The sequence below is a fragment of the Numenius arquata genome, chromosome 12 (genome assembly GCF_964106895.1).
Source record: "Numenius arquata chromosome 12, bNumArq3.hap1.1, whole genome shotgun sequence".
Lineage (NCBI taxonomy): Eukaryota > Metazoa > Chordata > Aves > Charadriiformes > Scolopacidae > Numenius > Numenius arquata.
The window spans coordinates 10,794,654-10,821,003 of record NC_133587.1 but is presented as its reverse complement, the minus strand read 5'-3'; the positions used below and the strand labels follow the sequence as shown (position 1 = coordinate 10,821,003).

Sequence of the window (26,350 nt, the reverse complement as noted above, 5' to 3'; positions counted from 1 at the left end):
GGGCTGGAGTGAGCAGAGCTCCCAGGGGCTCACCGGAGCTGGGATCACCCCCACACAGACAGGCCCAGACAAGCTCGGCACCTAGATGAGCACATCTTTATTTTCAGTTCCACAAATACACACCTAAACTGTCCAGATCTCACCTGGACACGTCACCTAAACTGCTGCTCCTTCCAAGTTGCCCTTCTCGCCCTGCCGTGGGACACGCATTCCCTCTGCACGCTTGTGCGAGGCCGTTAGAGGGCATTTGGGTTTCATTTTTCAGTCGCCCAGAAGGATCATCGCTGGAAGAAAGTTAAGGCAGAGCTGCCGAGCAGCTCTCCTGCGCTGACTCTTGCACAGCTGGAGCAGCTTCAGCCTGTCGGGAGAGGGCCCCGACTCATCTTTGCGATTTGTTTTCTCTTTTTTTCCTGCTTTTCTTTTGGCCCTGGCGCGCGGGGTATGTGCTTGGATGGCAGGCGGTATGTCTGGTGCTGCGGAGCGGTGTCTCCTGCGTCTGAGCTCCTCGCTCGCCGAAGCCCTGCCAAACCACCAGCGCTTTGGAGAGGAGGAGCCCGGGCGGAGCAGGAAGGTTCGTGTTTATTCTGGAGAGATGCGGGGAAGGTGAATTAGAGCTGCCATCAGGAGGATGCCTCTGCCCGTGCCCAGGAAGGCGGCTGCTGGGCTGCAGGGTGGATATCGTGGGACGGCTGAGCTCGTGCACCGTCGAGCTCCTCAGCCTGGCGTGGTCGTGATTTGTGGTGTGCAACAATGAACCTCCTCCTTCCCCAGGAGGCACCAGGGCGTGAGGGTTCCCGTGAGAATTTGGGCTTCCAGGTGCTGGAGACAGTCTCTCGCAGCCCCCGCAAGGCAGAGCTGTGTTCGTGAGTGACGTGGTGGAGAAGTGGCATCACCTCACCAAAAGCCCCACCGATCCGGCAAAGGACCACTTCCTGGTTTCTAGTGTGGGTTCATGCTCGGGGCAGGGTTTCCCCATTTCTCATTTCATTCAGCCTGAGAAACTCAGGGATGCTGCTCAGTAACCCTGCCTGGGGCAGTGGGGGGCACAGAACAGGCAGGTGCTGGGTAACACGGGGATCTTGTTCTCTGTATCCACCCTCCTTTGCAGCCAAAGTCCATCAGTTCTTCCCCAGTTTCCCAAGGGACGTGTCCTCCATCTCCACCAAAACCACAGTGCCACAGGCTTGTGCCAGACTCTTTGCCGGGATGAGGCGTTGGCTCTGGGATGCGACCGGGGTGGGCACAGCTACAAACGACCTCCTCTTCCCCTCTGGAAAAGAAAAGCAGAGAGTGATGGGGGTGGAGTCAGGGGGTAGTGATTTGTCCCCCACGTCTAGGGAGCAGGGGCATGTGGCAGTGCAGGTGCCTGGCCCTGGAAAGCGCCAGCTGCATGCAAGCAAGGCAGTTTTGCACTATGTCTGTAATTGGGGTGTGCCAGGCTAATTAAAGAGGTGGCAGAGCCCTGCCTGTCGGGTGTAGCCAGGGAGCCAGGCAGGAGCTGCAGATGCATATCCAGCCATAGGGGCAGGTTGAGGCCACCTATGGGGCTCAGGGTTACATGGGATCCACGGTACTCTTGGATTCAGACATCTAGAGACCCCAAAATTCAGGTCTGTACCTGCCATCAGCTGTTTTCCAAGTGCAGTTTCAGGAGATGGTTTATCTGTCCCTGAGACATGGTCAGGATGTGGCTGGGGGGGGCTGATGGGGTGCCCACAGGTAATGGGGGGTCCCATGGCTTGTGTTGGCTGGCATTTCCCTTTCTCAGACAAACCTATTGCCCAGAGGCACCAGCTGCTCTGAGGCCCTCACTTACCGCCGGGGATGCTGCCGGCAGGGCCGGGCAGGGTCTGGCCATGCAGAGTCGCCTCTGAGTCTCCAGCCTGCAGTAGCGGTTCTGGTTGGAGACACGGGTAGAAAAGCCCACACCACAGGTGGCCGAGCAGGCACTCCACTCCGTGCCCCACTCCTGGCAGGGGTATGGCAGCAGCGGGGACACTGCCCCAGGGGCTGAATGGAAGGAGATGAGGGGAAAAAGGGTGGTTAGAGCCAGGCTCTGTGCAGCGTGCCCTGTGGGTGCTGCAGAAATACCCCTGCATGGCAGGGCAATGTGCAATGAGGTGTCTCCCATTAATGTTCACGGTCTGGGGTAAAGAAACCATCCCCAGGGACCTGCGTGGGCATCCCCTTACTGGGATGTCCTGCATCTTACCTGCCCCAGCATCCCGGAGGAGGTGCTGGTCCCGGACTTCACAGATCCACTCAGGGCAGCACTTCCCTGGGACCTCCACGCGCCGTGGGTAGGGGCAGTCCGGGGTGGGCAGCCGGACATCCTCTTGGCAGAGCGGGATGCAGGTGAAGCCCCCATCCAGGCAGCGGCACTGGAGTTTGCAGCTGGGCTGGAAAACCTCCCCATCTCGATAGACCCGGCCGTTCACCTCGCAACCCTCCTCGCTGTCTTCAACTGCAAGTGACAGCCGGGGACACCATTAGGGACAAAGTGACAGAGAGATGTGGATGGCAGAGGGAACTGCTGGGGCAAACTGTGGGGCTGGCATGAAGGGACTGAATGGGGCGGTAAGAGAGGTGACTAAGAAGTGTGTGCGGCAGACATGGATTTGCAGCAGTGTGTACATCAGCCAACCTCCTCCCCTTCCTGCCTCCTCTTCTGATCTTCTGTCTTTCCAAAGCAGCAGCTCACCACTTGGTGAGGAACCTACTGCCCTTCAGCTCTGACCCAGCCTTTCAGGGTGTTCAGGCTAGAAAAGGTTTCTCTGAAATTTCTCTGGAGGACCCCCAAGCTCCAGCCCTGGCAGGGTGACCGCAGCATACCCAGGACCGCCCTCCCTCCCCGTGTTCATCCCTGCTCAAACCACCCTGAATCCCTAGTTGGGGATGGCACAAGAGGTGGCTGAAGCTGTGACACAGCCCCAAGGCCAAGCTGCATCCATCAGTCTCAAAAAAGATGCTTTCAGAGCCTCAACTGCTTCCCTGGAAGTGCTGCGGGATGCTTAGTGCTGGCTGAGGTTACGCTGGGCTGAGGACGTGGGGGCATCCCCAGGGGACGCGGGCACCCCTGTGCTCACAGTTGCAGGTGGCTCCTGTCCCCGCGGGCGCCGCGCTGTAGTCGCAGACGAGGCCCTGGCTCTGGTCACAGACGTGGAGGAAGTCGCAGGGCTCTCCCAGGCGCCGGGCGCAGATCTTACAGCAGCCGCAACCATCCAGGACCAGGGGGGACCCGCGGGGGCAGCGGGGTGGCACCCAGGGGCAGTAGCATGGTCGCCGGCACAGCTGGGCACACACCTGCAGAGGCAAAGACATCCCTGATTCCATACGGGTTGTTTTTTGGCTAATGGCTGCTATTTCACTAGGACAGGTAGGTAACCTTCTCCCAGCGATGAGGCAGGTTTTCAGTGGAGGGAGGCTCTGCAAATCCACGGGAATACGGCAAAGCAGCCTGGAAAACTACTGTCCCCCTAGGGCACAGCATGATTGGCACCTACGGAAAACCAGGGAGAATCAGGCATGCTCTGCAGGATGGGGACTTAAACCTGTCACTGCTCTGAATACGCAGGAGGAGGATGGAGCTACAAGGTGAACATCCCAGGTAGTGGTGGTTATTTAAGGGGCTGGGAGCCCAGCAGGAGGAAGGAAGGGAAAGCAGCCTGCCCCATGCCAGCCACTGAGGCAGTGGCTTGTGCCCAGCTGGAGATGTGGCTTTGCAGGGCCTGAATGCACATGGTGAGGGCACAGCACATCACTCCAAACAGTCTTAACAGCTCTCTTTTGTGCTGAGAAACAGGGCATCGCATCGGCAGTTGGGGGACTGAAGCCAAGCAAAGCTCCCTGCTTTCCTTCCTGGTCCAGCTGCATCCTCTGCCTGGCCCTGGCTGCAGCATCCTCTGCCTGGCCTGCTCCTGCTGGGCGGGCAGCCTTGAGATAGACACGTTTTCGAGGACCAGGAGCTCCATTTCACCTCCAAGCTAGACTGAGTAATCCCTGGGGCAGGGCTGTGCACTGCTCAGCCGATTGTTTGCCAGGGATGTGCCTGCAGGAGTTCACCAGGCAGGTAGGTCTTTATATCCAGGGCTCGTTTCTGCTCACGCAATTACCCTGGCACAAACAGCTTTTGCAGGCAGCGCTTGTGCTGCCGCCATGTCATATCTGACAGGACTGTTACATACAGGGCCTGAAGCCAAGGGACCTGGCTCTGCAGTTTGGAAGGGAGTGCTTTGCCAGTCCTGGCCCGGCAGTGTGTGTGAGACCCCCGCAGCAGCCCCAGCCGCCCCCCGGCAGCCCTGCTGCTCAGCAACACACACGCTCTGCTCATGCAGCGTAGGCAGCAGATCAGCAAACGTGCAACCAAAAAATTCATCCTGTGCTGGTCCACATACTGGTTTGTCTGCTGAGGCTGCCAAGAGATCGGTGGGTTCGGCTGGACCATGTGGATTTTAGATACTGTTTTTCTTTCTCTTTTAGTTTCTCCCAGTAGCATCAGGTCTGACATGACCAGTTAAACAGAGAAGGTAGGTACTGGTGTGTTATCTGTTCCCCATTTGCAGCATTTCGGATGTTTTTTATGGGGCTGTAGATAAGTCAGTGCCAGCAGCTAGAGATAAAATATATCCAAAGTGGGCTGGGCAATCTGTGTCTTGTTCTAGTTTTATCAACGAGCAGCACTATTAGTGTAGCAGAAACCAGAGAGGGACTCGCAGCAGGGACGGAAGGACTGGCTGTGGTGGCCAGGTTTGGGCTGGAGGCACGAGGGCCCTTGGTGATTCTCCAGGAACTCGTGAGCACCTGGAGCAGGAGTCATTTCTCTGTCACAGCTTACCCAGGCAGCCAAGGGCATTTTTCATCTTTCAGGAGGTTGCTATTACAAATCAATGTTTTAGAAAGATTAGCCAAGCCAACTCCATTAATCCATTTCCCCCTGCTCCTTGTAATTAACTTGTCTTTAGATGACAATGTGGCTCCTATCAGAGATCTTAACTGTCTGGGAAAGGAGCCAAATAGGCACGATGCTGCCATGCTGTCCCTGCTTGCAGAAGGTCTGCTTTGGGTTTTAAGCAGCAATTAGAACTTGGAGCTGAGATATGCCAAACTTTTCAACTTTCCTGTTCTCTGCACAGGCAATTATTTTCACACGGAGTCCAAGAGAAAAAAAAATAATAATTAAAAAATCACTGCAACAACCCAAATCGCGTCGGAGGCATTGGCTTTGCATGAGCATCCCAGGGAAGTGGGGGGAGAGCTGAGTAATGCCGAGGCTGGTGCTCGCTGCTTGGCCCCCTGCCTCGGGAGCCTGGGCAGGGACCAAGGAGTCTGCAGGAGCCGCTACCGCCGAGCTGCTGCTCACAGGGACACATACCACAGCCCTGGGAGAGCTGCGGGGACGGGCGAGCAAACAGTGCATTGTTGTCATTCCTGCCTGCTCTGTGGGCTTGCACAACTTTGGCCCATGAACGTTAAGACCCTGCTGCTTAATTGCAAATGTCGCTCCCCAGCCTAGCTCTGCCCCCCTGGGACTGCATAAATACAGCCCGTCAGCCAGCCACCGGTAGCCACCGGGCTTGTTGTAACGCCCCAGCCCTCCCTGCATCTCACTTTGCAAGAACCGGGTGCTTCCCCGAGTAAGGCTAAAACCACCCCAGGGCCCCGTCTCCCTTACCTTGGAGAGGATGCAGAGGAGGGAGAGGAAGAGGAGCTGCTTCTCCAGCTGGAGCCTCATACTGCTCTCCCCTCCACCACTTCAGCACATCACCCCCCAGGCAGTTTGGAGGCAGCGGCGTGTTCGCAGGTTTTAAAGCCCCGAGTAGGTCCTGCTGGTGTTTATACTCTCCCTGCTCTGATGTCACTCACGGGCTCCAATATAAACATGAGTAGGTTTGGACAAGCCTCAAGAGTTTCTTTTTTTTTTTTTCTCTTTCTTTTTTCTTTTTTTTTTTTTTCCAGCCCACATTCCAGCTGCCATTTCCACTCCCCTCAAGGTGAGAACGTGCTGTCCACCCAGACAGCAAGCAAGAGGAAGGGACGCTGTCCCTGGGGAGCACAGGAGAGCCAGGCTGGTGGGGTGAACCAGTTCCTTGCTGGCAGCCATAACTAGGAGGGAAGGTCCATCCCTTTTCCTACTGATCAAGGTCTGCCCAGACAGAGCTGGTGGCTTCCTCCTGGGTTTTGAAGGGTTTGGCAGGTCTGGCCCTGCCACCACCTGCTCTGGGACATTGTCCCTGCTCTGTAGGTGATCCTCCCCTGTATTTTAAGCTGGGTGCAGTGCACAGCAGGCTGTGGGACAGGGGTGAGTTGTCCACACTGTAGTCAAGGGCAGGATCCAGTCCCTCCATCGCTGGGGACAGTGTATGACGTGCTTTTGATTGCCGGCAGCTGAGGCTGCAGCAGTTTGCCAGGCAAGCTCTCCAGGCTGCGCTTTCTTCTCCATTTCTCTGTCACAGCAAGAGCCAGATAGGGGTTTGCTGGGGTGGTGGTGCTGCCACAGCATCCCCATCCTGCGTGGGGTTGCGGCTGTCGGGAAGGGTGGGGGGGCAGGTTGGATGCACATCGTGTTGTGTTGCCCGGGGTACGCGATGCAGAGAGGGCTGCAGTGTGGCCCTGCTGGTTTCAAGCCTTGTAAACCCCAATTTAAAATCCAGCTTTGGGGAAGAGGAGCGGGAGCTCAGGATTTGCCTCCCAACGCTTTATCACTTTTCGATCTGCCCTTTGCAAGCTTTCCTCGTGGTGAGGCTGGCTCTTTGGAAAAGAAAAAACTGAACACTTCAAGACCTCCAGGTAACTGAGCCCCTTTTCCACATTCCCATCCCCCAGATCTTATCACAAGGTGTAAGAAGGGCAATTTGTGAGTCCAGAGCTCCAAGGAGAGGCCTGAGCTCAGGTAAGGATGCGGGAATCCCTGCAGCTCTCCCCAGCTCCTCTCCCGCACTCCCCTTGTCTGCAAGATGTGGTCTGGGGACTGGGGGCTCCTGCCCTGGCCCAAGGGATGGATCCTGGTGGCTGCGCCCAGACTGTCCCTGCCTTGCAGGCACGATGAGAACTGTGGTATATATCATATATTATGATATATGTTGGCAAACACACAGGAGGAGCTGGGTGCCATAGAAGCAGAGCACTGAAATTGCCCAACTAGGAGTGATGTCCCATCCTGCCCTCCATCATTTCCCCCCCTCCTTTTGCTTTCGCGAAGGCAGGTGACAGGTCCTCAGTCACCTGAGCATCAATCCTGACCTCAGCTCCACCGCTTGCCATAGCCTGGAAGCCACAGAGCAGGGAGGACACACAGTCAGAGCTCCCCCATTACCACCCTGATTCTCAGCTTTGGTTTTGCTTCATTAGCTGCAATCAGTCTGTTAACGAGGCCATGGCAGCTTGTGGAAATACCAGGCCACCTTCCAAAGGCTGCTGTCACTTATCCTGGCGCTGGAGTCTCTGCTTCTCGTGTTGGAGACCCAGCTCCCTGCACGGCCCTAGCCCTGCCTGGAGGCAACCCGGGGAAGTGTGAGGACAACACATTGCTCCATCCTCTCTAGCAGGGAGGTTCAGGCCCTACCAATGTGGGGTCACAAGCCAGAAGGTTTGATGCCAAAGGCTGGAGACACATCTTGTGCTGCCATTTGCTCCTCCACACCCTGGAGATGGAGCCCTCCCACGGGCTTCAGATGCTGCAGCCCAGCCAGACATCCCGGAGGCGGCTGCGGTGCCTCTATCAGCAACGGCTTGAGAGCAGCCAAAGCACTGATCCAGCCTTGCCGCAGGGGGATGGCGGGTTCAATTAATTATTCCAGGCTTGTGTTTATTAGGGACTCCTGATTAATGGGCATGACTTCATTTCCCAGTTAGAAATCAGGTGACAGTGCTGGTAAGGGAAATAAAATCCTCTCATCGCCCTCAGGGAGAGGCTCTGGGAGCAGCCAACAGCCCCATGTGTGAGGTCTGGGGGGGCAGTGGGGCACCCCCTGGGGGGACAGCAGGGCACACCCTGGGGGGACTGGGGCTCAGGGCTGCCCAGGGAGCCCCCTGGTGATTAACCCCCCGTGCCTGCCCTCTCCTAGGTATAGGTTCGGCTCTTTGGGGTGGGGACCCCTCCTTTACCCTCTCCCTCAGCTTGGGACAAGAGGGCACAATACTTCCCCCCCACACCTGATGCCAACTGGGATTATGCTGCAGTAAGGTGACATCACTGCGATGTATGACATCACTGTGATGGTATGACATCACTAGGAAGCCAGCAGACCTCAGGCAGTGACAGAGAGCCGCAGCACCAAGTCAAGCAGCCAGACAGGGGCGAAAGCCACCGTCCCATGCCTGGCCAGCTGTCCATACTTCAGATGGCATCGGCAATCCCCAGCGGTACCTCGCTGGGTTTTGGGGGTGTCCAGAGGAGCTGGCTGGAGGGGTATCCACAAAGTCTACCATGACTCTGCCTTCCTGAGGAGGATTTTCCATGGGTGACATGGGCTTGAGCTTCCCTTCTGCCAGCTCTCGGGGTCCCACATGCCCACCCAGGTCACTGTGCCAGGTGACCAGGGGCTGCAGGCAGAGCCCAGCAAAGGGATACAGCCCTTGCGCAGGCTTTGATTTCCAAAGCCACACAAGAGCAGCACATTAGCAGTTCGTTTTATAAATACTCAGTTATAACCCTTCCCCTCTGGAGCACGTACCCCATATGTGCTCTGTACCATACGTGTGATTTCATAGCTAGTAATTAAGTCCATATGTTGTGCTTCGCAGTTTCCATGGTATTATTGTCAGGTTTTTTGGGGGGTGTTGTAATTTTTTTTTTTTTTTTTTTTTTTTTGTGGTAAGTTTTGCAAGAGAATAGTTGATACAGGGATCTGAATACATCTCCTTTGAATTAGCCGCTGGCAAGCTCTGCTGTTTCTATAGAAATGAAGGAACTGACCCTGTGAATTTACATTTTAGACAGCTGGGTTTTTTCATGTCTGTGCAATTTAACGTGCCATCGTGAATAACACTGCAAAGCTCTCGTTTGCGCGCCCTGCTCAGCTGAAATTGCATCCATCTGTGATGGATATAGACCGTATTCTCCCTCCATCCCTTTCCTTTGCTTGAGACTCTTCCCTTCTTTTCTCTACGCCATGTGTTGGACACCCTCCCTAGAGCTGGCTGAGGCCAGACCGGGATCTGGACATCCATCTCTGCCAGGGAGCACCTGGGCTGTCCCATGTCCTTGCTGGGTTTGGTCCTCTTCATACCAAAAGAGAAATTATAGGTCCAGGGTGAGCCTAGCTCCATACCTTGGTGGGGAGGACTTTGCTCTGGGCACTCCTGGCTCAGATCCCCTCTGCAAGGGAGCAGGGCTGGCCATGGAGGGTGGACAGCACTGGTGGGAAAGCTGGACAGACACCCAGCTTGGAAAAGCCAAGAGCCCTGAGCTGAAAAGGAGATCTCTCAGGTCTCCCTCAACTGTTGGACACTTTGGGGTGGCTGCTGGCTGTTTTTCATGAGACTTCTGGAAACACCCCGGCTTTGGGAAACTTTGAAATACCTTCATTTTTGGCAGGATGGGGAAGTTGTTTCCTACCCAGAATGAATCCGGCTCCAGTTTCAAACAGTAAGAGCCGAGAGAGGTGGTGATGGCCATTTCCAGCCCTGTCTGGCCATTTTTATTCCCTCTGGTTCTCACACCTAAACTGGAGAGCGGAGCCGGGCTGGGAGGACTGGCCACTCCAAGGGACGGGCCAGGCAATCTTTTACCTTGAGGTCACTGCTTCCACCCCAGACCCGGACTAGGAGAGACTGAAAGTATTTACCATCTGGTGCCTGTCCAAGTGACTTGTGAGAAAAGAATTCAGGGCTGACGTCCAGTTTCTGATGGTCAGGCAACTACATCAGAAAACTTCAGCTTCATCTGGGACCAGTTGACCCCTCCAAGCTCCCAGCCACCACAGCGAGGCCAGCGAGGGAGCCAGCAGCAGCCAGGCAGTGCCCTCTCCCAAGGAAACAGGGTCTTTTGGATGGGGAACAACGTGTGGTGGCAGGGACACTTGATCCTTCATTATTTTCCAGGCATTTTCAAGCAGGTTTCATTAGAAAGAAGCACTGATAAATGGGACTTGGTGCTGGTTCTGGTCTCAAAGTCTGACATTGCCAAGAGGAAGGAGCTGAGAGGTTACACAGGGAGCAAATGGACTACCACAACCAGGAAAGGGCTTGCTTAGCCAAAACTACAGCGAGATCTCATCATTCAGATTGAGGGACTTCTCATTAGTACAGCCCAGCCTTATATCAGCTGTTGTGAAAGGCCAACGTGTTTTCTTAATAGACATATTAAACCCTGGGCAGTGATTCTGTGTGATTTCTTTTTTTTTCTGCAGTCCAGACGACAGCAATTTATAATTGTCCCCCTAAGTTAAACATTCAGATAACCCAAAGTATAAGACTTTTGTAAAACAAGTCCTGGAAACTTCAGCCAGATGACTCTTTCCGTTATTATTTGGAAAACAGTGTCAGAAATCATCACGTATCAAACATTATGATCCTCTGAGAGTTTATTTTTGGTATCAAACATCATCAAACATAAACTTCTTCTAAAAAATCTCACTAGAAGTTTTGTCTTTCAGGCAAGACACAAACCCCAGTTCCTGACCTTGTGTGGTTACTGACAGGCCCTTGGTATTTTCCATGGAGCTGCACGGCTAACTCATGTTTCCTGATCAAATTGCTCATTCTTTTTGACTATCTCTGTTTTTCTTGTGGTTTCAGGCTAAAATAAAGAGTGTCTTTCCTTCAGTTCTCGTCTTGCTGGAGTGTGCTATGTGTTCTCAAGCAGCTGCCATGTCCCTTGCAGCATCAAATAAGCTGCAGATTGAGGCATGCACTGAGGTACAGCCAGTGATGCTTTTAGCTCCTGCCAAATTGACCTTTTAATTGCAGCCAGGTCTGCTTTACAGCGGGAGAGCTTAGGTGATGTCTGTGATTCCTTCCAGCCCTGTTTTCTGTGATGCTGGGAAGACCTTTGAGGATGCAAGTGCTGTGCCCGGGGAGGGGGTGGTGCTGGGAGAGGTTTGGGTGACACGGGTTGTGTCTGTTCCCAAATGTCACAGCCCTTCGCATCCCCAGGATAGCCCTGGCTCGTGACCAGCAGGAGCCCTGCGAGCCAAAGCAGCTCAGGGGGCAGGTGGATCCAGGACACTGGGACCGTGTGTCGGGAAGGGAGGGTTGGGACAGGAGGGTGCTGGGGAGGGGACAGTGACCTGGGGCAAAGATTAACGTCCTCCACTGGTGTATCTCCAGTGGGTGCTCTGCACAGCTTCCTTGCATACTCCTGGTTGTTGCTGGGACATTCCCAAAGACTTTGTGCACCAAGGCACTTCCTAGCATCCTTGTGGATTGGAAGGACCCTGACCTGTGCAGGGAAGGGGCTTTCAGCTTAGACTGGGCAGGTGAGCAGGGCTCAGGGCGGTGGGCTGGTCTGGGGAGGACTGAAGAGCTGCCAGTTCACCTGTCTGGTACCAGTTCCTCGTTTACACGCCGCACTTGAAAAACCCAAATGACTGGTCACCACCCAAAATCAGACGGGAAGGGGACCTGCTGCTACTCCCCAGGGAATAAAGCAAGGACTGAGCTTGCTCTCCATCTCCTGAGCAAGACTAGAAAGGCTGAGGGCAGTGACACCTCCATGTGCAGAGGGGTCTTAGGTTCCCTAGCCCTCCCCTATCCCCCCGCCCGATGCCAGAGACATCTGGAGACATCTCCCAAGCATGCACTTTACATAAACCACCTCCTCTTGTCCACATCCCCAGCCAAGGCAATAAAGACACGACTGAAACCTTTAGTGTGTGTGTGGGATCCAGTTGAGAAAAACAAGCCTCTCGGTCTCACTATGGTTATGAAAGCAACGATGTCGCCTGGAAAGTATGTACCAGCGAGCAAAGAGAGCTTCCTGTGTCGAGGGGCGAGCAGAGGAGGTGGGCACCAGCTCAAATATGACTCAAAATCAGGGGAAATTATTTCTGATGAACGTAATTACTTCGGCTCCAGCCCTGATCAATATGAGGAGCTGAAATGCTCATAAACCGGCCGAGAATGCGAACTATGCAGAATGATTTGTAAAAGGTGTTTGGCTGGGCGCGCTGTCAGGCTGCCCACGGGGCAGGGTGACCTGCTGCCGGGGGAGGTGGGAGACCGGCAAATTGCTAATTGCAAACTGGTGGCCCCTAAACGAGAATCCCCCATGAAGGAAGAGGGAGGCAGCTGCCTCACGCAGGTCCCGAGTCTAATTAAAAGCAACCAGCCTTTCTTGGCTGGGCTTCTTTTGTGCTCTGACCACAAAGCAAGAGCCAAAACTGGCTCTTTACAGCCAGGCTGGCTAATCCCAGCCCCCACAGTATGTGGGGAGGTTTTGGTGGGCTGGCACCCAGTGAGCCCAGGCAGGGGCTCTGCATGGGCGCTGGGGAGGGCTGAAGACCTACAGGACCACAGGGACAGCTGGAGGGGACGGTGTCCTCAGACCTCGTGCTGGCTGAGCCCCAGCTGTGTCAAGCGTGGTGTCAGTCTGCACAGGAGAGATGGTTTCTCCTCAAGGGCATGGCTGTGTCTTGGGGAACCGCACCCACAAAAGCTGATCAGGAGGAGGAAGGGCAGCCTGGGAGATCCCCTGCAGCAGGCTGGCCATCTGGAGGAGGCAGGAATTTCCTCCTGAGAAAGCAAGCAGAGGCTGGGGGACAGTGTCCTGGGGCACAAGGGTCTACTGTGAACTGGTGATTTCCCTGATGTGCTGAGGAAAGGGAAGGAGAAAGGCTATGACAGTCTCATTTTTGTCCTGCTGTTCCCAAGGGAGACTGGAAAACCCTACCATGAATGTCTCCTACCACCCAAGCCTCTTCTCAGGAGAGTGTCCCCAGAAACCAGGATCGCAGAGAGGCAGAAACAGGGAAAGAAGAGGAACAGATCTCCTGGGCTGGGAGCTACCTGTGCCCTGGCACCGTGGTGGCAGGAGGAGATGGAGTGGTGACACCTTCACCTTTCTGCTCAAGCAGCACTTGAACTGCTCTGCCACCCACCAAACAAGGTGATTTCTCCATCTTCTGTGGTGACAGCTTCATCTTCACCTGGCTGCAAGTTACAGCCACCACCTGCTGCTGCACTGCAGCCACCCCACCTCACTTCCAGGAGATGCTCGATTAGCAGTTGCAGCTAAACTCCCCAGTTCTTACTTAATGGGCCCTTGCTGGCTTTCAGCTGTCCAAATCCTGCCTGCGCAGGGTCCCTGCACCCACAGCCCTCCCGGCCATGGGAAGGGAGCCTGTTCTGGAAGTTTTTCCTTTTCTGACTAAAGATTTTTTAAATTATTTTCTTAAAAAAAATAGGGAAAAAAAAGCCACAAAACCCCCTGTCCATGACTCATGACTCACTGGGATGTGTCAGGTTCTGGATTAGCATCTGCTCGTTCTGGGCTGGTCCCCTTCACCACAGGGTGCCTTTTCCATTGTAACTGGGCCAGTTCTGTTTCTGGAATGGAGATCAGCACCTCCCCAGCTTTGACCACACCACTGGGAATGACCCTTCCCAGGGAGCCACTGGTGGGCTCGCTTTGACAGCTCAGACAGCCCGGGGCAAGAGGAGCATTGCAGAGCTGGCAGCAGACCTCTGGGACCATCTGTGGAGGCATCTCAGTGAGGTGGGCAGGGCAGTGTTGTGAAAACCACGTGTGCCTTGACAGCAGCCCAGATCCCTGCAGCCCCAAGCAAAAAACAGCCAGAGCTCCTGCTGGGGGTCACCAGGGCAAGGCTCCCACCCGAGGCCACTGCCTCCACCCTGGGAAAAAGCCCAGCGGCTCATGGTGGAGCTGCAGTGGGACTGCCTCCTGCCCTCGGCCATGCTGGGAACTGGGACAGGCTGGGCTGTGCCGGGAATTGCAAGGCATCCTTTGTGTATTCCTCAACTAAAGACCATTTGTGGTCAGGTTTCCACCTGCTCCAGGGCTTTGGGGAGACTAGAGAAAGAGAGTGTTTGGTGGGACTGTCAGCACCTGGCAGCCTGACCCACAGCTTGGCTTGTCCAAGGAGCTTTCCTCTGGGTTGGAGTCAGCCAGAGCCCCCAGAGGAGCATCTCATGAGGCAGCTCCTCTCGCGGGCCAAACTCCAGGAAGGGAAACACAGCCCAGAAGCTCACTCTGTTGGACAGAACAGACATCTTCTCTCCCTGCTCTGGCTGAGCCCGATGGAGGGCAATATCTCTACCAGGTACTGCCAAGGCAGCAACTTAGAGCTTGGAGAGCTGTGTATGCATGGGGCGGCCAGGCTTCTCTTCAGCCGTCCCTGATGGCCCAGGCTGGAGGGGATGTTTTGAGGTACTTCTGGCTGCCCTGCATGCTGTCTGTCCGTGCCGCATTTCCGACATTATCTCCATCTCCTTTCCTGGGCAGGGAGCTCCCCAGGCCACATGGAGAAATCTGGTCTCCCCGTGCTGTGATTTTGCTGGAAGTCACATCCAGCACAGTGTGTTTGGGGTTAGGAGAGCTGTTTCCCCAGCGGTTGGCTGCACTTTCCACCCCCAGAAGCTGACCGCATTCAAACCCCGGTTTTCTTTACACCCGCCGGTCCTGCTGAGATGTGGTCTGCCGCCTGCGCAGGCGAAGCCACTCCGCTGGCCTGCCATTCAGAAAACACGCTCTGGATCGCCTGTATGAGAATTAAACACAAACACTTTGCAAACCGCAGTCCTCGAGTGCGAGGCAATGAGCCGAGAGCTGTCAAAGCAAAGGGGAAGATCCTGGGAGCTGCGTGGATGAAGCCGACCAGCCTGGTACTCACAAGTGGAGAAGCAACAAGCGCAGAGGCTGTGGCTCCAAGGGACATTGGCCACCCTCTGCCTCCAACACTGGCTTTGAGACCTCACTTTGCTGCTGCTGTGATCCCTATCACAGAGGTGGGTGCTGGGCATGAGGAGACCATCGGTGCTACCCCTGCTGCAGACCAGCCCCTTTCTCCAGCAGCTTAGCCCACGGATGCTCTGCTCAGCCCAGGGTTCCCGCAGTGGGGCAGAGCCATGCCTCCAGCTTCAGCTGTCAGAGCCTCTCCCCTCTAAACCTGTGCCATGATGGTACCGCTGTGCCTTGCACTGCACTCACTCACCCTCATGCCACCTTTGATGGCACCAAAAGGTGCTACAACTCATGGAGAGGCAGCTTGAAGGTTCTGCCATGACATGCAGCTTCTGCTGGGACCTGGCCATGTCCTCCCCAGCCTGGTCGTCCTCCCTGTCCCCAAGCAGGGCCACAGGCACATGCTTCGAGATGTCTTCCTCTTCCAGGACCTTCCTCTCCCTGGGCTGGTCAGTGGGGTACGAGCCCAGACTCTCTTCTCCTGCCTCTGAGCCCTGGCCCCTGGAAACATCTGCAAGGAAATAGCTGAAGGTATTGAAAGGGGAGGCAGGAAACGCTCCGAATTTTTTTTTTTCTAAATATAATGACACTAATGCTGTTTGTAGTGTTAAAAATAGAAGTGCAGGGAACCTGCCTTTTTCCTGTTTGCTTTCAGCTCTCACTTTCCTGCCTGTCTCTGCGTTCTGGGAATCTGTGTGAAAATAAACCCAACAGAAAAGATCTCAGCAGTGTGCAAAGCAAAGCCAGATGGGTTTGTCCTCAGCTCCAGCTTTTCTGAGCGGGGCCATGCCCTGCTGTGCAGCCCAGGGAGCTTGAGGCCATGAGGTTCCCACCTCGGGCAGCGGCCCCCGCAGGCTCCATGCTGTGGTGGGACCATGGGCTGACCCAGCCGCCTGGGTCCTGGCCACTCTCACTGGGTGTCTCTGGGAGTGTGGCCACCCTCCCACAGCCCATGTCCTGGCTCCGGTCACTCTCCTGACTTTCTCAAGCATCTCAGTGCAGCGCGTTGGCTCTGAGCACCACTGCTGCTCTTCCAACTGTGGCTGGCAGAGCCGTGCTTGCGCCTGGGGCTGGACCTACTGATGTGCTACTGCAGGACCCCTGGGCAAAATCCCCTCCATGCCCACTTCTCCCACTGGAGACATTTCTCCAGATGCCCACGGCTGGCCAGGAGCACATCCCAGGTCTCCTTCCCAGCCTCCATCAGTGCAATGGAGGGGAAGGGGGGTCGGAGGAGGGAGTGGGATTTTGCTGTCAGTGTCTCACCAGCTCATTAGAGAGCAATGGCCATGCTCAGCTCCTGCACCACTGAATTCAGTGGCTGATGGATTCAAACTCACTTTAGCAGCACTGAGACACACCAGGGCACCCAGGGCTCATGGGATCGGGATGTGGGAACCAGCTCCCTGCCCTGTATGGGGAAAAGAAGAACGCCGGAGCGCAGCAAACCGGCCAGGGAGACAGTGTCTGAACAGCAACGTGCCTTTGATTCAGCAGGCAATACCCCACCCCGGGTCAGCGCGGCTCCCTGCCTGCTGCAGGTGTTCAGATGAAAAGCAAGGCACTCATTTTTTCAGCAGACCAACCCGGGGTGTGCGTGTCTTGGACGGAGGGAGGCTGCCGCCTGATTTATTACAGACTCAGCTCTAGGTGCCTCGGGAGAGTAAGTCCTGGCAGAGGATGAGAGGCAAGCGTGTGTGTGGATAGATTGCAGCGTACAAAACGCTGCATTGTAGTACAACTGCCCGGAACGTGCTGAAACTGGGAGCGGGGAGGATGAATGAGTCCTCCGTCCTGGTTTGCATTCCTCTGCCCTCCCTGTTCCTTTCTCCTGTCGGTGAAGGGGGCGGGCGGGCAGCCCTGGGTTCTCGGTCTGTCTTGGAAAGCCACGAGGCAGAGAAGCGCCAGCCGGGAGTGCTGCTGGCACTAGCCTGGCAGAGCACATGGAGGGCACTGACATCACTGGGGACCTGCTCTGCTGTGCCACAGGTGCCACCCTCTGCAGCATCCCCCCAAAAGGTTGATTTTTGGGAGTGGTTTTCCATAAGGTGACAGCTTACCGGGTTGACCTCAAGTTGTTCTTTCAAAAGTCTTTGGTTAACTGTAAATAAGGTGTTTAAAATGTCACCAAACTACCATGAGTCACTGTCTGGGCCACTTTTGTATCACAGACCCAGTCCTGCATGTCACTGGAAAGTCCACACTTGAACCTGGCATGACATGATTTTAAAAACACCTCCCAAGAAGCTTCCCAGGGCTTCCTTCCCCCTCCAGCAGCTTTCCTGGCCCTGGCATAGCCCTGGCCCCCAGTAGCCAGCACACCTCTGCTGCAGGTTTTCACCTGCCTATTCCCTGCCAGGCATGTTGGGTCCTGTTAGTGCCCAGTCTCTTTGCTGTCAGCGAATGTTCACGTCTTCCAGCCACGGTGCGTCAGCAGTGTCCAAAGGGGCCATTGATTTGCAGATGTGACACTGTCCTGGGCTGGTGGATTGTCCCCTCTGCCGATGGGGTTTCATTGGGGGCTGCTGACTGTGCTTTTGGGGCCCATTTGGGCACCAAACCTGTGGTGGGAATGGGATCCTGACTCCACCTGGTGCTGATCAACAACCTGTCATGGTGTTAACTGGGCCGAACTGGAACCATTGACTGAGGATGGGCATACAGCCATGGGGACTGACAGCCCATCTCTGCGGGCTCCTCCCCTGCTTTAATGCATCGTATCTGTATAGTCCCTCCGTAAGGCACAGCGGGGTGACTGCCCCCGATTTACAGATGGGAACTTAACCACAGTGACTTCCCAGGCTTTCCTCTCTGCCCAGTCCTGCCGCTGACCTGCAAGACATCCCATCCCATCCACAACCAATGTATTTGGTGAGAACAGGGAATGTGATATAGCCTTGGCGTCTGGGCTGACACCAGAGGAGAAAACAGCCCTTCGAAGGACTTTAGACACAACTCGTGCATTCAGATGCTCATTCTCTTTTCTCCACCCAGACCTAGAAGATGAACCTAGGGTTCCCCAGGATGGTGGGCAGTGATCTTGCTTGGGGACCACTGGAGGTGGTTGGCTTTCCCACAGCGCGTGTCCTCATCTGCTGAATTGGGGCCCATTGATCCACATCGCCACGGCTCCCAGGGGGGAACTGGAGCCACCGCCTGGGGGGGTCGGGTGGTGGCAGTGCCTCAGCCCCGCAGCCCCCGGCCCCGCAGCAGCCCCCAGCCCCTCATCACCCCCAGTCCCAAAAACCCCCTGTCCCCGCGGCAATCTCCGGCACCGCAGCCCACAGACCCCCGGCCCCGCAGCCCTCGCCCCGCAGCAGTCTCCTGCCCCGCCGCCGACAGCCCCGCGGCCCCCGGCCCCGCAGCAGCTCCTGGCCCCGCAGCAGCCCCCGGCCCCGCAGCAGCTCCTGGCCCCGCAGCAGCCCCCGGCCCCGCAGCAGCACACGGGCTCTGCCTCCCTCTGGTGGCCGCTCTGCTCGGGCTCCGCCGGGCGCCGGTGACGGGTTGCACTCCCTGCCCCGCATCTCCCTCTAGCATCCCAGCCCCGGGGTCCCCGATTGCCCCCCCCGGCACCCCCGCACCGCACCCCGGGGTGCTTCCCGCAAGGATTTATCGTTAACGTCGTGCCCGCGGGCGCTGGAGGCGTGAGCAAGGCCCTCAGGCAGAGCCTACTCTTTCTCCACTCAGCACCGTTCCCGGATATTTACCTTTTGCTTTTAAGCAAAGCCTTTTTCGGCTGTCCGTGGGGAAAAACTTTTTATAGCCAGACTTGCATCACGCCTGGGGAATGGCTGGAGATGAAGCCAACCTCACCAGAGACAGCTGTCTAAAAATTGAAGCTGTTTTCTGCCCAATAATCTGTTTTCAATTTCTTCGTCAGCCCTTGAAGCCAAGAACAGAACAAAACAAGAGCTCCAGGAGATCCTATAGAATATTAATTGGGTCAGGGCCCTGGATTATATGAGTTAAAGTGTCTCCAGAAATTTCCAGCTCGACACAGCGAGAATCAGTTTCTCTTCAAAGGTTTTTTGCTCGAGCAGGAGGCCGTGCCCAGTCTGCCCTGGGGCTTGCAGCCGCCTTTCACTGGGACAGCAGCCAGGCAGCCCCCCATATGCCCCAGCAGCACCAGGATGACCCCCCAATATGCTCCCAGCACCTGCTGGGAGCTGGCACTGGGGAGACGGGTGGGAGAACCTGATTGTTCCCCTTCTCCCTCTGCTTCTTCTCCCCTTCACCTGACTTTCCCCTGACTTTCTCTCCCTTCCTGCTATTTCTCCTTTTAATAGCACCCAATGCAACAGCCCTTGGCTTTGGTATTTCTGCTGGTGGTCTGCAAGCTGGTTTTGAGGAGTGAATATCTCCTGGGACCAGGAGCCACGTGTGAGTGCTGTGATCCTCAGTTTGGGATCAGGCAGACCCTACCTAGCTGGTACTGCAAGGTGGGGGACCCGGGCATCCTGGACGTGAACCCGGGGCCAGGGGAGGACAACTGAAGTTACTGCTCCCTGGGTATGAAAATAGCTCCTGTATCACTCAAACCCACCTACAGGCAGAGTGGAGCAGTGGCAAGGACAGACCAGCGCCAGGACCAAACCCTACTTTCTGCCAGGTTTAATGTCTCCATGGGGTCTGGATGTGCCCTGGGCCAGGGTGGCAGAGGAGCAGAGGCGATCCCTCAGCTTTGCTTTGCAGGATGTGACACTACAAGTGTCAGAACCCTGAGGGCAGTAATGGGCAGTAATGGCCCTGACCAGCCTCACCTGGCCCCATTCCCATGGGCCCAGGAGCTCTATTTAACCCCAGCCCAGGGTCTCAGGCCCCTCCTGAGCTGCGCTGGAGGAACGTTAGGCTCCAGTGCAGTCACAGCAGTGCCTGGCCAAGAGGCCCTTGGTCCTGAGCTCAACCTGCTGATTGTCCTCCTGGCTTGGTGTCACCCTGCCCCATCACTACAGACCTGCCTGGTGCTCCTGGACCTCATCCTCACCCAGGTGGGTAGACTGACTTCCTGGCTTGACCTGGGATGTGACTCATCACTGGGATATTGTCTTACGATCTGCACTCTTGGGTGGTCCTGGCTGCCACCTCTGGGTCTGTGCTGCTCCCCTTGATGGCCCAACACCTGGGTTTGGGCACAGATCTAAATGTGTGGCCTGGACTGGGATGGAGATGCAGGTATGGGGCAACAATGGACTCCTTAGCCCTGGCCCGCAGGTGCTGCTGGAGAAGATCAGGGACCCCCTTCAGCTCTGGCACTGCTGTGATGGCTTGGTCAGAGCTTGTGCTAGTGGAAGCTAGAGCTGTGCTACAGCCTGCAGCTGTAGACCCCTGATGTGGTGGGGCTTCAGATGAGGGGATGACCTCTCCCCCTGGAGCTGAGGGGCCTGCAGCAGCACCTCCCCACACATGACCTGTCCCATGCAGTGGCTCCTGCATCCTTGCAGCTGCTGACCACCCCTGCTCCCATCCCTCTTCCCCCAGTCCCACCCTGAATGACTGTGTGGTGAAGGGTTGAGAGCTTGGTTGAGACCCCTCAAGGAGCACAAAGCCCATCCTGTGGATCCGTGGGAGGGGGCAGGGGGGGACCAAAACCAACAAACAAGGCTCCAGAAGGTGTTGCCTGGGAACCCTGTGGAGAGGTGAGATCTGATATCAGGTTCAGCAGGAGCTTGGAGCTCCCAAATCCCCCTGAGCCCTGCCTGCCCTGGGCAGGGGAGCTGTGCTGCGGGCTGGGGAGATCGGAGTTTTCCCGCTGTGAAATCCCACTTGTGAGCTGAGGCTGTGATGTTAGAAAGAGTCTGAAGGGGGCAATATTATGCTGCTGTTTTTTGCTGCTCAGTCCCAACTAAACTATCTCTAAGAAGGCTGGGATTGGAAAAAGCATTCTCCCTTTCTTTTTGCCATTGTGGTGAAGATAGGGCGCGTGGCGCTGACCTGCGGCATCACAGCCCTTCTGAGAAACGCTGTCCTCAGTTCCTCTCTGTCCTTTAGTGGCCCGGGTGGCAGTGTCTGGCCGAGTGCTTATAATCTAATTAACCTGGCTTATGCTGGGGGCTGGAGGGCAGCTCAGCCCCCCCACTGCAACACGTGCAGCTAAACCTCAAGCACACAGGTTCTCCTCTGGGGCTGGAGAAGCTTGTTCATGCTGGTCACAGCTGCTAGATGTGTGTGTACCACCCTGACCAGGGATTTCACTTGGGATCCTTGCTACTCTGCCCCGATGCAGTGACTCTGCAGCTTTTAGATGGTACTTGGCCACGGGACAGGGTGTGAAAACTGATCTACCTCCTTTCAGGGCTGGAGTGGCCTGTGAAGATGGAAATCTGCTACCAACGCAGCCCTGGATAACAGGAGGAATAGCTGGGGAAGCACTGTGGGTTTGGGGCTGCAGAGCTTTGCATACGTGTAAAACTGCACAAGCTTTGGCTCCCTGGGCCTTGCTTTGCAGAGATAAAATCAGAGGTGTCAGCCCATGTGTCTCCTGGTCCTCGTTCAAAAAGTGGATTTGAATTGAGACCTGTGTTAACCTGCCACAGCTGGGCTTACACTTAGCCTCGGGAGCTGTGTCTGTGTTGCTGTGCTCGATGACCACCTCACAAGAGCAGGGCAGCTCGCTCGGTGTGGAATTTCCTTGAGAGAACTGCTGGAGGAAAGGGTGGTGGTGGGGGACTTGTTCCAGATGGAGCTTGGCACGCTCCTCTCTCCTCCTCCCCAGCAGGTCCCAGTGCGACAGGCTGCACTGCTGGCTTGGGATGCTCTGAGGCAGGGCTGATCCAGTGCTGCAGGAGAGCTCAGGTAGGTCTGAGTGGGGCATTGGGATCATGTTCGAGCCCCAGCCTGGACATCATGCTGCTGCTTCTGCAGAGGTGTGATCTGCAGGTGAGCTGTGCCTTTTGAGATGATGCTCAAAACCCTCAGGAGAAGCACATTGTGCCAGGCTGGGCCGAATCCGGGTGCAAATCTTGGTCTCTGTTGGTGCATGGTGTCTACAAGGAGGGCACCATCCACCTCCTCGGCAGGGGGAGAAGGACCTGTTTCCCCTCCTGCAGAACAATGAGCGTGGCGCAGCTCTGCCCTGCCTCACCCCTTGGTTCCCCTGAGTGCTCCTGAAAGGCTTTGCTCAGGGCAGCAGCGCTGCAGTGCTGAGTCCCAGCTCTGTGTCACCCAGTGCCTTGAATAGAGGATGTGTTTATTTAAGGAACAAAACAGAGGAATGTGCCCCAGCAATGACCGCACCTCCTTATTGCTGGGAACTGGACCAAGCTGCACTGGGACCTGCCCCAGTGTGGTGTGGGGACCCACTGGGACCTGCTGGAGCAGGCCTGGTTCCCATCCTCCTCTTCTCTTTGGGTTTCCCTTTGTGGGAATTGGAGCCAGGGCAGGGAGGGACTGGTGTGTGCCTGGGCTGGGCTCCTCTGGGGCGCAGGCACCAGGAGGGTCTCCTGTCCCACATGGTGGAGGTCTCTGGGCACCGACCCAGGCAGTGGGGAAGGAAGAGGGACATCTCATCATCCCAACCAGCTGCTGGTGGGAATGCAGCCCCAGTCCTGTGAGTAGCATCAGGTTCAGTAATTCCCTGGTAGCAAAGCCTTCCTCCAGTTCCTGAAGCATCACCCGTTGTGGTGAAAGTGGTGGGTTTCTTCTAGCATGCTTGGCCAGGAAAGCCTTGTACCTACCCACCCACTTATCTCCTGGCCTCCTCAGGATGATCTTGGCTGATAATGCTGTTGGCCTTAACCCAAGAAGAGGTCACATCCTGTGAGGTTTGTCTCAGCTGCTGCAGCTGGTTCGGGCTTTTCTCAGCTCCTTCTCTTGACAGTGGCCATGCCTTTCTACAGGATGGAGTTGGCTCCTTCTCCTTACCCACAGGAGGAATCAAAGGGCAGACAGAGCCCAAGGACCCAGGAGAAGACAAGTTGTCTGTACCTCACCTCCATGCCATGCCATCATGAACCCTGCTTCCATTTGTGGTGGTATTACCCTTGGTCTTGAACTTAAGCATTTGATTTTAATGCTGTGAAACAGGCTGATGAAGTGGGTAGGGCAGAGGGAAGGGTGGTGCTCCCGCTGAGGTGAAGCTGCCCCATGCTGTGGGGAATGCATGCTCCTCTCTCTCTGGAGGGCACTGGGTCCATCTGTGCCCTGCAATCTGAAGAGCTGGGTGAGAGCGGGGCTGCCTTTATCCTTGGGCAACCCAAGGATAAAGCTTCCAGGGTGGGCTTTGGAGGCATTTCCAGGTCTGAAGTGCTGCCAGATCCAGACCACTGCTCTTTTTCACAACCGAAAGCAGTGGCACTGTGTTTCTCTGCCTCTTCTGTGCTGTATCACCCTCAAAGCTGTGCTATACCAATGTCCTGTGGGCCCTGGAGCAGCCTGATGTCCCCAGAGCTCTATTCAAGCATCCCTCCTGGTCCAGGAGATGTTCAGAAAAGGTTGAAATGCATTATCATGGCTTGATGCTCGGTGCAAATTGGCCCTCCGTGTTACAGTCTTAATCCGGTTAGGGGATCAGTGTGGTAGGCTTGCAGTGGCCCACGTGGCTCTGCCGGCGGCTGCATCTTGGGATGTGCCTGTCTGCCTGGGCATCTGTGCAGGGCATGGTGTCATCAGCCAGGTGTGCACTTCTGTGCTGCTCGGAAACACCCCAAAGTGGGAAAATGCAACCTCATCTGTACCCTGGGGTACATTTCGGGGAAGTGTGGGGAGGTCCACTGTGGACGTTAATAGGTTTTTTCTCTTTTCAGGCTAGTACTGCATTTAATGGCACAAGGGTTGGGGTTTCCTTGGGAGCAGCGCCAGGCAGGAGCCAGGCAGTGGCAGCTCTTGGGTGTACCCTGGTAGCCGTCAGCCCTCTGAGGAACTGCTCGATGGCACCCTGTGCTTGCCCTAATGCTCTTGGGGCTGCAGTTGCATGAACATCCTCAGGAAAAGCCCGTCACCCACTCCCTGCCAGCAGAGAGCTGGGGGAGAGTCTGCCCGGGACTGTGGTGAGATGCAGGACCTGCTTCCGCTTTTGGAGCCCAGCATTGGGTCTGCTCCCAGCTCCTTTGAGAGCAGAGGGGAAATGAAGTCCCTTCAGGGAGCAGGGTGGCTCCTCAGCTGAGGCTTTGCCTTTCCCATTGACCGCGGAGTCCTGTGATCCTCAGCAGGGACCAAGCAGGTTACAGCTGAGTTCCCACCAGTGACTCCAGCATGGGGACTGAGGATGGCTCACCCCGGGGCAGAGGTTTTCCCTGCCCTGCGGGGAAGCTGCAGAAGTTAAATGGGAAATGCTGAGATAAGTTAGGGCTTTGTCTCAAAAACAAAAATTTTGCAGAAGCAATGGATGCTTGGGCTGAGAGCGTCCACTCTTGCAAAAACGACCAGTACAGCAGTATGCTGTGGTTATACAGGACATCAGCATTTATAATCCCTTACTGGTAGAATTAATCTAAACACTTTTTCCTCTCTCAGCCACTTACAATGGGCTGTAGTGTGACACTCATTGGTATCTGATTAAAAACAAACAAAACCACCAAAAAAACCCAAAACCAAACCAAACAGAGAACTACTTTTTTTTTTTTCCCTTGAAAGATCTAAGCCCAGCATAAGCACATGTTTTAGTATTTTTTGGAAAGTTGCTTGTGGGTGTCAGCAACCCTGACATGCAGCTGGGATTAACTGGTAGGAGCAAGAGAAAGGGAGCAGATTTCAGTATAAACCCTGGGAAATAAGCCTTGGAATATCTTCCAGGATCGTTTTTACTGCTAGTTTGCTGCCTGGGATTTTCCTAAGGACACAAAAGATAAACAATCAACAGCAGAGACTAGAGCCAGGGGCAGGCTGTGCGGATGAGCAGTTGCTTCCCCCAAGGATGGCCCCAGAGCATCCTCATGTGGTGCCTTGTACTTGGCCAGACCACCCCAAGCATGAGATGTGTCTCTTTACCATCCCTGCTAGCCTGTGGTGGCTTCCACGCATGGTAATGCAGCCTGGGGTGGCTCTTGCATCCCCCAGCCCTGTTAGTGTGTGCACTGGTCCCTCACCCTTGCTCCGGCAGCCCCAGGGAAGCAGCAGAACTGGTGCTCCTGCAGATGCCCAGATGTGCACCCTCCTGCCTGCATGTCTGGGACTGCCTCTCCTGCTCACAGGGCTCAGGAGAGGCACCCAACTTGGGGCGATGACATGAATCAAGTGAGCAAAATCACGCTGGGGGCCTTCGTACCTGTGTTTCCCCTCTTCCCCCCCCCCCCCCCCCCCCCCCAAGTTGTTGTTTTCTTCCTGTTCTGAACAGCAAGGCTCTGGGGAGCATCTGCTCTGCTCAAGGAACAGAGGGGTTCAGTCTCCACTTCAAAAGCACCATTCCTCGAAGCTGAACGCAGCACAGGGCTGGGTGTCTTCTCAAGTGACTCAAAGGTTTGACCAAAATGGAAGGAAAAGCAAATGAGGGCTGAAGTGTTGGGCTGACACAAAGGTCCAAGTAAGGGTTTGGGTGGAACAGAGGTCCCTGTCTGTGTCCCTCTGGCTTCCTGGGTGGGAAATCACCATCAGCCCTTAAATAACAGACTCTTGTTCATCTTGAGCCTTCTGGCTGCAGGGAGGTGTGGTGTTTTCTGTAGGAAAACATTCATTTAATATCAGCAGTACAGCAGTTGTTGCAACCACCCGATTAAACCAGTGGTAAAGATGGATAAAGTGGATCAGGGTCAGGTCAATTAAAATCAGCCCAAGCCTTATTTCTGAGGCTCTGCAATGCAGTAGAGTGCAATGAATATGCTATGTGGTCCTGGTGTTGACACTCCTGGAAAGAGCTGAGTCTGCAGGGCACATGTATTTGCTAAGCAGAAAAAAAAACATCAAAAAACCCCTTAGTGCACCATTTCCAGTCGATGGGACCAGTTCAGCTCCATTTGCTTCTTCCTGTCCTTTGCTAACAACTCTTCTCCCGGCAGAAAATTACCCACATGTTATTTTTTACCTTGTAATTTGCTTGAATCTCAAATAAAGGCTCTAACTGATCTCTGTCCTTCCAGTGTAGGTGACACATCGAGCAAGGCTGTGCCCACAAAAGACCATTAGAAAGCACCATGTATTCACACTGGGACCATTTATGCTACAGGTGCTTTGAACCAGAAGTCAGACCTCAAATATGTGATGCTGTGGGACGCTCTCCAGGCAAAATAGATGTTTTTCAAGTGGTTTCTAAAAAAGTCCATGATGTGAAGGTGAAATGGTCCATGTGAGCCAGAACCCGCCTTGCCCAGGAACAATTTCACACCGAGTTGCTAGTTTGCACACAGGCATTTTATTTCTGCCCAGATCCTCTGTGCACACCCAGGGGAGTTTTGCCCAAATTCAGCACTTGCGAAGCTTTGGAAAATCTCACCTTTTGGAGGCTCCAGAAATCACAAGTTTTAGTGCATAAAATACCCGCTGCTTATTCCCACTGGTTTCCCGTGAGCCTGGTTTAGTGCTGCTCCATCCCACAGGCTCCTGAAAGCCCTGAGCGGTGCT

General features: G+C 55.3%; 1 protein-coding gene across 1 annotated transcript; it reads right to left on the bottom strand.

Moving 5' to 3' along the window:
* Window positions 1-423: 423 nt before the first annotated feature.
* Window positions 424-5,850, bottom strand: CCN5 (cellular communication network factor 5). Its single transcript, XM_074157530.1, has 5 exons — window positions 5,672-5,850; window positions 3,087-3,303; window positions 2,213-2,464; window positions 1,817-2,010; window positions 424-1,270 (listed from the first exon to the last, which is right to left on the bottom strand). Exons 1-5 carry the CDS (start codon window positions 5,729-5,731, stop codon window positions 1,247-1,249), a joined length of 747 nt encoding a protein of 248 aa, XP_074013631.1. The 5' UTR covers window positions 5,732-5,850; the 3' UTR covers window positions 424-1,246.
* Between the last annotated feature and the right edge of the window lie 20,500 nt (window positions 5,851-26,350).